Here is an 11,346-nt window from a genome sequence, read left to right as displayed (position 1 = left end):
CTACATTCATACGTCTCTGAGCTTGCTTTAAAATAACAGAAAACATTAATATGTTTACGTTGATACATTGAGATGCTTTTATGAATCAATATGTCCTACCACTTGAGAAAAACTGTCCTACACATAATTAAAAATAAATACAAACGCAATATTGGACTTCCCATAGCCTACAACCTCATAACCAGGTGCAACAGGTGCCTCGATAGGTTTAAGGAGTTGCTATGTGTAAGTAGATGCTGTGTCTTCCTCTTGTTGGGCAACCAACAAGTTGCTTATATCTGAATACAATTTTGAATATAAGTTACCTACTGAGTGATACCATCTGAGTGATACATGTAATTTTTACAAAATGATTATCAAGGGAACAGAATGGTCTGAACTGCAGTCATACACTTAAATGCTTTTTTAAATATGTAAACACCAGAAGACTATGGGCAGCTGGGGCAGACGCAAGCACACCCTCACAATTTCCCCAGAAATTGTATGCTCTCTAGTTATATATATTTTCTCCCCTCTTTCACGATGCGCTAGCTACCGTGAGCACCACAGCAAAGTTTCCTAATAAGAACAGTGGGGCCTTGATCTGCATAGTTTTGTACACAAGAGACATGTCCTTTGTTGAGGTCAAGAGGCCATATAATGAGCCTCCTTACAGTATGGATTTAGAATAGGAATGCACTCTGTCTAAACTCTTGGGAGACAGGATGGAGGAAACATGTATAAACAGTACTTATATGAGTTACCATGCCATCACCTGTTTGTCTGTTCTACCGTATCCATGTACTGATCATGTTAGACCATGTAAGGAAACGATTCCGGACATGTCTAGCTACGGTCACATGATCTGAGCTTGTACTAAATAAATGAAGTGAACTCTTTGTCATTGTCGTGCATCCTTCTGGCCTGCCTTCTGACAGAAATATCTATCCTATCAGGCCTCCTCCGTTTTTGAAGGGTAGTGGTTTCAATCCTTAATAATAGTAAATTCTTGAAAAGTCTTGGCCTTCTCAGCATAATTATAGTTTTGACATGTTTTGGGTTTCTGATATCTTGTGTAGGGTCTTGCGTTTAGTGTTAAGGCTAATCAACAGACCAAGGAACATTACCTCCTCCTGATACCACTGTTTCACCGATACCACTGATTATTTTATGACAAGCCAAACAGGACCTAGGAAGAACAGTAACCCATGCCCCCACAGGAAAAGTTAAGTAATAAGGAAACTATTGACAAGATACTGTAGGCTGGTGTCCTGGGACATTCTGTGGCACATGAAACACCCTTATCCTTATCCAATACAAAGGTATTGGCTACTTTATGTCCTTTGTCAGGTAGGACTGTCAATTGTTCTAACAAGCCTGCTTGGCATGACTCTGGTTTTATAACAAGTTTAAAGATCATCAATTTATGTCACGAGAACAGAGTTGTTAAGCAACTCTAACCCTGTTAGATGCTGGAAAATACGGTTGAAGATGGAGGGTGAATCACAAAAAACTTATGTTAATCTATGTGTGTGTATTGTTTTCCATCATAGGTGAATGTGAGGTGATACTGTGATGCTTTTGCTAGTGGTATGGAATCGAAAACGGAATACAAACTTATAACACATATATAACTATCTTTTAACTGAAACATCATTGTGGCTGGGATGTTGACAAAGTGAGGGTAGGGTCTGCTACAATGGGATTGGACACAGGCAGGATAAGGGTGTTTCATGTGCCACAGTATGTCCCAGGACACCAGCCTTCAGTATCTTGTCAATAGTTTCCTTATTACTTAAAGGGGCAATTGACTGGGTTTTTGGGGTATTTCACACTGTTCCTTAAGGTCTCCGAATAGGGTATGTAACATTGGTTGGGTTGAAAATGGCCCGGGTGCTGTTCTATGCCCCCTGACAGATCCTCTGAAATGTTCCAGGGAAAAAACACTAGCTTTTCTCCTTTTATGGTATGCTCATTAATATTTAGTTAAGCTGCGCGCTGATTGGTTGGTTTTCAACGAGTGAAGTTGGGGAGCAAAAACGCAACACGGACAACAGCAGCACTCGCTGAAAAATCGAAGTTGGAGACTTGAAATAAAAACACGCAAATAAATCTATTGTGTCTACACAACACTGTTTTCAACAGATTGACTATATATCATTTGAAATGTTAACATGACTTGTTTCCACTTCTGTTGTTGAAGCAAACTGGATTGACTTAGGTGGGTAGAAAGTTAGGCTACAGCTTAACAGCCAAACCATATCGTGATTCTACTTGACTTCAGTTAGTTAGCTAGCTAGCTCTAGATATCTTGCTGAAAAATAACATGACAAACATCTGGACAAACATGCATCATGAATTGTAGATTTCCGTGACACAGGTTATTTATTTGAATGAAACACAGTCAGGAACATGAATCAACGTTAGCCCCATTGCCAATAAACTAGGCTAAATGATCACACATTCAACCTATGCTCTTGCGTTAGCAAGCTAAATTTGTTTACATGCCTACAGTCTAGGTGTTACTACTAGTAACAGTTACTAGCAATGCTAACGAATCCTGTATCTAGCACCTTCCTTTCTCCAGTTCTTTCAAATAGATTATCTATACAGGCGTTAGCAATAAGCCAGACTGCTGTTCGTTTTCTGGCAATTTTTCGGAAGCTTCCCTTCTAATGCCGACTACAGCTAGTCTAGCGAGAGTCTTTTGATGTGTGTAGAAAAACGTATTTAGCATTCTACCTGGTATGCTATATACAGGAAACGTTAGCATTGCTAATAACTGTTAGCACAACATCATACTGTCCTTATAGCTTGCGGTTGCAATGGACATACGGTCGGAACAGCACCTCTTTCCAGGTTCAGCTTCCTAGCAAATCCTGCTTGAAATTGTACAAGGTTGTCAAAACTGTCTTGGGTGAAATGTTCAGAGCAAATGAATGATTGAGTGTCAAACTTCGCCGGGATCTTCTCATAGACAACAGTAGCCATGCCTGTTGAATGTTTGGCTCCTTTGGAAGACTGTGAGTGTTAGCCTTCCCTGTACAGCCTGGAACACAGCATTTACGACCGTGGTCCATTTTCAATATCCTTGTTATAATTCAAAACGTTCTTCTTTGTAATTCCTTATAAGTAGCCTACACAGAGCAGCGCGCAGCTAAACTAGTATCAGAGATAGATGCTACCTCGGGCTGGTCTGGATGTAAATTCTGGGGTGTGACAAAGATACAGACCAGAGCCAATAAGAGGGCGATCACCGGTCCTATGTAGCTTTGTTGAAAACCTAGCGTTTTACAGCCAATTCTTTTCTTTTTGAGATTTGAATAGGAAAGAGGTGTCAATGGACTTTGATATTCACGGTATGTTCAGTTTACCCACCGAACTGTCGTTATTCAACTATGACAAGGTAAAATCGGTTTTGCAGTCAATTGCCCCTTTAACTTTTCCTGTGGGGGCATGGGTTACTGTTCTTCCTAGGTCCTGTTTGGCTTCTCATAAAATAATCAGTATAGGTATTGCTGATTTAATCAGACCAAAACTTTTCCTGTCTCTCCCCAACTTGGTCGAATTCAGGGGTCACCAGGGAACACACAGAGGCCTCGAGCACTACTTGTCTGGGTTTAGTGGTTACAACATGGCTCTCTGCTGTTATTTTAACATCCCTCTCAAAATGTCTCTCAGCTGTGATAGTTCCCACTGTTGGTTAAAGGGAGCTAGGTGTGATGGTGCAGTCATTTCTTACCATGGGCCCCCAAGTCTTGTTGTTCAAAAAGAGTGTTTACCCAGGGTGTCATCTATCAAAGTACTCCTCCCATTCAATGCCCCATTCAAAATCTATGGAGTCAGGGTCATAGTTTATGGTACAGTGGCAGGAGAGCCTACCTAGGCAGCCATTTTCGGCGCCAACTAGAAAAGTTACAGCATAACATGAGAAGAGAGGAGGAGAGAAAAAGGCAACCCCCAGACATTGCTCCTAGAGGAGTACAGTGTGGGAACAGGCAAAAACCTCAGCACCTAAACGGCAACGGGGAGTGGGGGGGGGGGTAGACAAGCAGCCTCTGGACCTGCAGCTATGGTAGGCGCTGGACACAGACCCGCCAGCCACCCTTGGGAAACAAGCAGGCGAAGGCGTTGGATGGGGGTGGGGGGTAGTGATATCTGTAGTAGGTGAAAGTTAATGTGTGAATAGGTCTGGGTTGGCGCCCTTGACCTAGGTCACAATCAGTCCGATTCTCCCTATAAGGAGACACCCTTGGTCATGACCCGGGTAGAGACCAAACCACAGATGTCGGTGGAGGGGGGAAGGGAAGAGCAAGATAGTCTCGCTTCAACGCTCTCCAGGGGAGTTGCTTCTTGTTTTGGAGAGTGATGGTGAGAGAGTATCTTGAGACAGACAAGATAAGACAGAGCCGAGCAGGGAAGGTCTGGGAGGGGAGGAGAGAAAAATGCGACCGCCTTCGTCTGAGCCAAAGAAGAACCCTGAATACCTCCCCTCTCTCTCCCTCTGCCCCTGAAGGGGCCTTTCCTTCCTCCTTGTAGGTATGGGGCCTGTCCCTGATAGTATGCTGATGCTAGCTTATATGGGCCATTACTAGGCTGGGGTGGTGATGGATGATGGTTGTATGAAGCTACGGGGAACACTTTGGACTTGAACTGAGACAAATTAGGATTTAAAGGCTCGGGGGTGGTATTGTTCTGGCTGTGCACATACTGTAGTGGCTAGTTTCTTTTGACAAGCTGGGAGTTAGTTTTAACCATGTTCTCCTCCTCTTTATCTATTTTAAATGTGCTGCATAGTGGTGTATAATGTGTGAAATCTTTTTGTAATGCTTAAACCATCAAAGTCAACCATCTCCCCCAGTTTAATAAGCAACCTTGTCAGGGAGTCCTCAAATGAGCTTGCATAAACTCCAAGGGAGTTATATGCATTCTTACTTTAACTTCGCTTTGCTAACATAGTTCTAAAGGTCACTACTTCACTGTCTTAAATATTTGTGGATATTTCAGGTGGGCTACGTCTTGTACCAATAATAGTTTTTACTCCCACAAGAAACGTTAACGGGGTGATTAACATAGCCTTCACAAGCACAGACAGAAGCCGCCGCATTCATGGTGCTAGATAACGTTTGCTTAGGCTTTATATAGGGCTCCTAGAATTGGCCCTGAAGTTCCATGTTCTCATGAGCTAATATAGCAGGGTATAGTTCAAACATTGTTTATTATATTCAGAGCATTCCAAACTGTATAAAATTAATAAAGTAATCATTAGTTATTGTTAATTGATCAGTGGTTAAAGACAGACCTCTTCAATAGAAACTACATTTTTAAATAATTATTCATTTGACTGTTAATCATAAATATAATACAAAATTATGTGTCAGGCAGTTATTCATGCAGTGGTTTGCAAAATCATGATCCTACTAAACATTGAAATTAGGGTACAATCATTTAACAATCAAATATTTATTTACAGTCATTTGATCGAAAACAGATCTATCAATATGTTTCGATTTTGAATGTAGCCAGAAATGTAATTAGAAAGTAGCAACAGAACTTGCCAAGGAGTATTTACCCAACTCCAACCACTGAATTCAACTAATCTGGGCAAATTACTGAGTAGGCAACAATCAGAGACAGCATCTATATTATAATGCAAGGAATCACTGTCTGTCTGTGCAAATGTCATAGTGTTTTCGGAAGGGGGGGGGGGCAATTCGCTTGGGAACCTGGCATTGTGCACATTTTGCAGGTGTCCATCTCAGGACCCAAGGATGTGCAGATCAGTGGTTGATGGCTGAGAGCTTCGCATTCTGAAAGATGTTGTGCTGCATTTGGTCCACTCTACTACACCGTAACAAATGTGTAGATGTTTGTGGGGTTAAGACTATTTATCAGAGAACCAATATATTACATTTTGATCAACAGGACATACGTAATTGATAATGCAGGACACAGCAGATTTGAGGCAACATAATAATTAGCCTTATTTAACCAGAGCATCGGCAATTCGGTCAAAAGAATACAAAAATATGATTTTATGATAGAAAGCCTAGAAAGTGTGGAGATTGAAGTACTTGAGAATCAACATTGTGGTCTGAGAGATGTAGGTACCAAAGCCACTGAGAAAAGCTTTTCTCGGGCACTGTGCCCTATATATAATTCCAGACATCTCTGTGTGTGTGTGTGTGTGTGTGTGTGTGTGTGTGTGCGCGCGCGCGCGCGCATCAACAATTTTATCACGGGAACATCAAATTCAAAAATGACAAAATACTATTTTGTATTTGAAATACATATTTGAAATGCATGTATCATAAATACTGCCCATCCCTGGTTAACATTGGTTGGTTTGGATAACAGGGTGCTCTTAAAAATATGTTTGTGTGTTTCCATGGCAGCTGAATCTAATCTGATCATAACAGCCATCTCTGAAAAGATAATCAAAGTTGCCTGCTCGACAAGAGAGAGAGGGCTGTTGACTGAGATCTAAGAGCAACATGTAGAGAAACAGGACACTGTGCTTTTAAGACCTCTGAGAACTCTCCCAGGGGACATACCACAGGGGTGGAGCTATGGAACTTCCCTCTTTTTGAGGCTACATGCCAAGACCTTTGTTTGATCTAATCCCTGCTCTCTGGTTAGATAAATGAAGCCTATGTTGATGTGGAAAGGGAATGTGAGAGAATCTATGAAGAATCAGGGAAGGTTGTCAGGAAAAGAGAGAAAAAGAGAGAATGATAGAATATGGGCAGGGGAAAGTAAGTAGTAGTCTGGATGTGAGTGTGTAGAGAACCGTGAAGTTCGAAAGGCAACATCAGCCATCTTTGTGTGGGAACAGAAGAATCTGAGGGTGGAGGGTAGCATGCAAGAGGCGGAAAAGGGAGTGTCTTTACACAGGGTCCCTCTTTGACCCTAGGGGCTTTCTTATAACGTTCTGATGGGCCGCCTATACGTATACTCAGACCCAAATGACTGCCCAGGCTGCCAGTAAGAAGCAACTTCTGGATATGAGGAGCAGGAAACACCATGAACTGGAGGGTCGTATTGACAACATGCTTTCTCGCATAGCCAGGGAGACAGAGGAGATCAAAGACCTGGAGCAGCAACTCACAGACAGTAAGTGACCAACCCAAGTGGTCAGTTTAGGGCTGGTTTGGTTGCAATTCACTATGGTCGATTATTATCATCTTAGCTTCATGGCAATCAACTAATTCTAGGCTAGTGATTGATTATCAATAGGCCTCCAGCGGTATTATAATCTATACCAATAAAATTGTTAACAACTAAGCAAGTGTACGGTTAGGGGCAAGACCGTGGGCTAGAGTATCAGAAGTGCATGTGTTAGTAATTACTTCATCATCTGCAAACCATCTATACTGGTATTCTTTGAATCGTTAACAGTGTCCTAACCACACTGTCCTCCAGATCAAATCCTGGCAAACAATGTTTTACAGAAAGACCTGGAGGGTATCATCACAGGGCTGAAGGAGTACCTGAGGGGAGTTAGAGATCAGGCATACAAGGCACAGGAAGATTGCCAGAAGTTGCAGAAGGAAAATGAAGCACTGAAGCGTCAGCTAGAGTGCAGTCAAGACAACAGCAACCAACTGGAGACCGCAGCCAAGGCCACACAGACTTGCCAGAAGGTCAGAAGAGGGGTCAGGGGAGCCCCGGTAGTTCACTTGGAAAGAATGTGTACAATTAAGACATGGGGCCTGGGTTTGAATCCAACTGAGGCCATTTCCTGCATATCTTTCACCCTCTTTCTCCTTGCTTTCCTGACTTTCTCTAACTGTCCCATGAATAAAATGAAGCTGATAAAGGCCCCCAATAGAAATAATATAAAGAAGAGGGGTAGGATGGGGCATATTTTTGAGTAAAATGTCATGACCTTTTACTGGCTGATGATATTATGTTGAGTGCTGATGTGACTTTGTGTCATGCCTTTTCTGTTTTATGCGTTATCCAGATTATCCAGATGGGAGAGCTAAATGCCCTGCTGAAGGACAATGCTGCACCGAGGGAGTCTCAGGGCAAGATTTATGCCTATGAGGCAGAGCTGGAAAGCCAGCTGCTGGAGCACCACATGCAGGCTGGCCAACTCAAAGAGGAACTAGAGAGACTCCACAGGCTCAGCCTGGTACATCACACATTATATACAAAAGCAGAATGTTATAGAGACTGCAATAGACAACAGTGTGGAGGGACAGTAGATACTGGACCAAAGTGGAATGGTAAATAACAGCCTTGATGCATTGGGACAGACTTTAAATTAAATTGGTTTGTATAGGTGAAGCAGACTGCTCTACAGCTAGAGTTAGAGAAGGAGCGCCAGGCAAAGCAGGACATCTTGGCCCAGGTGCAGCTGGATACACAGAGGGAGCAGAAGGTTGCAGACCTGCAGAAGCAGCTCTCTTCATTGAAGGTATTTCTTCCTGTCTGGATTAATGGGCCCATTACCATTATTCACTATCACAATGTAACTAACTAATGTAACATTGAATGTGGGATTCCATGTTAATTATTCATTATTCATGGTTATGTGTCCCCAGTTGTCCACAGAGTTTCAACGAGAAACACAACTACAGGGTCTGAGGGAGAAGCTTGGCAGGCTGGAGGAGGAGCTAGAGAAAGCAAACAGACTGCAGGTGGAGGTGTCACTGCAGCTAGAGCAGAGCCAAGAGGAGAGGGATTGTCTGCTGGCTGTGCTGGAGGGCCACTGCAGTCAGGTCAGAGGTCAATCACAAACAGAACTCCTAACTCCTGGGTGAAATAGTATTTGTAAATACACTGAGACAAAATACTTGTTGGGCACTGGATGCACCCAACTTCATTAAATGAAGTAGACTGACTTTTAGTGCCATGAGTTTAATCAAGTTAAGTCATTTTCCCTGTGTCCTATTCTTTGCTAACATCACAGAAGTAGATCAGCAAGTTGCCTGAAGATCAAAAGTGTTACACCCAGCAGTGACAGTATGTGTCTGTGAGCAGGCAAGGATGGCAGAGCATGAGAGCCAGCAGCACATGAGGAGTCTCAACAGGCTGCTAAGGAAGATCAAAATGGACTTGTCCTCAGCTGACAAGATAGCTGCCCAGCAGCTGACTGCTGCTACTGACCAGCTCAATTCCCTGCACAGCACTGTTTCCAGGATATACATGAAGACTCGGGTATCGTCAAAATTATTTTCAAGCAAGGCCACGCCTTGGCAACCGAGTCCACCACTGGGGAGTTATTAGTGCTCTTAGAAAACAATGACATTTTCTAAATACAAAATTCACATTATACAGTAGTTAGGTATTCTATTTAAGACAATCAATTGTATACGAGTCATTTAATCAAGCTAAAATCAGCCATTGACTGTGGTTAGATCAGCCAGCATCATAAAGAGTTTTCCAAATAAAGGTTCAGTATTTACTTGACTCTTTTACCTTCATTTTGAGGGTTAGAAGCCCAAGAGGGTTCTGAACTGTGAGCAGTCTCTTCTTCCCAATCCTTATGCAGGAACATCTAGTACCTCAGGTCTAGCACGCACAATGTATTTCATATTTTGTATAACTTCTGTTGATGTGAGACTTATAGTTGGTCCATTCAAAACCACCGATAATTGTGTGTGAAATTCAACTTATTAGATTTTATGTAGTTGATCCGACGGAATAATAAATCCACTTAAAATCAAACTTTTAATTTGTACTAGAATTACTCATTAATTAATTCTCCACATGTGCTACAGTCTCAGCCTCCGAGTCCAGCCAACACAGAGTTGCGCCAGCAAGCCTTCATCCTGTGGTACCTCAGTCCCCTCCGATGAATCTGTGGGGGAAGATGACCCAGTTATTTTAAGTTTATCTCATTATTGTTTTATTTTAATGTTTTGACAACTTGATTACGTGCTTTTCTGGTAATGACATCTATGGGTATTCACTTACCGCATTGGAAACTTTCCAACAAATGGTCCATATTTCCACGTGTTAGCTAGTTAGTAGCCACCGGTTCATTATACCTCCGTCCAGGGGCGTAATTATAGGGGTTGCAGTGCACCTGGGCCCATGGTGTGTCGGACCCGAAGACATACACGCGTCACTCGACGGGTCCCCCCTCCAAGTACCGTCGTACGGCGGCCCCTTCTTTAGTACAGCGCTGTGCTCCCTGGATATACTTCTAACCCAGAAAAACTGTCTTTTCACCGTTCTCAATTATTCCGCTGGCTACACAGGAGCCTGTACAAAATATCTTAAATAAGTAACCACTGAGTAACCATAACAACATTGACGTAGTCAAAGCCTCCATTTACAATTGTGAAAGACTTTAACAAGCTAACTTGTATTTACAATGAGTGACTTCAATATTTATTTTAACCTATTTGAAAAATGTTTCTTTTCTGAATGTAGTGTGTCAGTGTCACGTAACCGCTCATCTCACATCCCATTCGCTATTCATCTCGCTAGCCAATCTACTTCAGACAGGCTGCAGCCAACACGACAGTAGCAGCAAGTCTACACATGGCCAATTATTTTCTTCTTAAAAATCTTGATTTTATTTGGGGACAATGACATGGCTCGATAGCTGGCTAGTCTTGTTGTTAAACATACTTTCAAATTATCATCACTGTTTGGAGAAAATGTCAACTTTGATGCCATCATCTCACATCCATTTGCTATTCAACTCGCTCCACAGGCTGCGGCCATACTGTAGCCTAGTACTAGTATATGGCCGATAATGTTTGTGAAAATCTTGAGATTTATTTTGGGACAGTGACATGGCTGGTTAGCTAGCAAATCTTATTGTCAAATATACTGTAAAATTATATTTACTGTTTGTCAACCGTATGTAATGTATTCCAGTCAACGTACGTGCTTCTAGCTTCGATCATACCAACTTTATTGTGTGTGCACATGCGTCACACATACAGCACTATGGGTAAAGCATTAGTAAAACATTAGTACAGAACAGACTGTAGCCACGGGAGTAAATCAAACTCAATACGTTACATCTCCCTTTTTAACAAAATAAGGAACATGTACACAGGTGCAACTCAGAAATATTGTCAGCAGTTTAATTGTCCTGGCTTCATGTTAAATAATATCAATGTCCATTCTAGAGTTCAGTGACTTTATGAAAATAAACAAACACATAAGAACTTTACAAAACAGTGACTCTAGTCACACTACTCGGAAGGAGAAGTTACTAGCACTTCACTTCCAAAGGTGTCTTTACCACACCTTGTCCCTCGCTAACTTCATGTGCATAACTCATAGAGTCAGTCTGTCGGATGGCTTGACAGCTCTGCCTCGCCTAGTGATGTACCATTCACCTTGTTGGGCCTGAGCATGGCTCAAGGTTTCTCTGGGAGGTGAGCGAGGCTCTTTAGC

General features: G+C 42.2%; 1 protein-coding gene across 2 annotated transcripts; it reads left to right on the top strand.

Moving 5' to 3' along the window:
• Positions 1–6,528: 6,528 nt before the first annotated feature.
• cntrl (centriolin) lies at positions 6,529–9,654 on the top strand. 2 transcript variants are annotated; one of them, XM_084676099.1, is made up of 6 exons: positions 6,529–7,092; positions 7,402–7,622; positions 7,946–8,116; positions 8,267–8,401; positions 8,529–8,705; positions 8,897–9,103. In XM_084676099.1, exons 1-6 carry the CDS (start codon positions 6,945–6,947, stop codon positions 8,900–8,902), a joined length of 858 nt encoding a protein of 285 aa, XP_084532225.1. In that variant the 5' UTR covers positions 6,529–6,944; the 3' UTR covers positions 8,903–9,103. The 2 variants fall into 2 exon arrangements, with proteins under 2 accessions (XP_084532225.1, XP_084532224.1); XM_084676098.1 differs by having other exon boundaries at positions 6,536–7,092; positions 8,968–9,654.
• The last annotated feature ends 1,692 nt before the right edge of the window (positions 9,655–11,346 follow it).

The sequence above is a fragment of the Hypomesus nipponensis genome, chromosome 16, assembly GCF_054491055.1.
Source record: "Hypomesus nipponensis isolate SF chromosome 16, ASM5449105v1, whole genome shotgun sequence".
Classification (NCBI taxonomy): Eukaryota; Metazoa; Chordata; class Actinopteri; order Osmeriformes; family Osmeridae; genus Hypomesus; species Hypomesus nipponensis.
The sequence above is the reverse complement of the archived record's forward strand: the minus strand, read 5'-3'. Positions and strand labels throughout refer to the sequence as shown.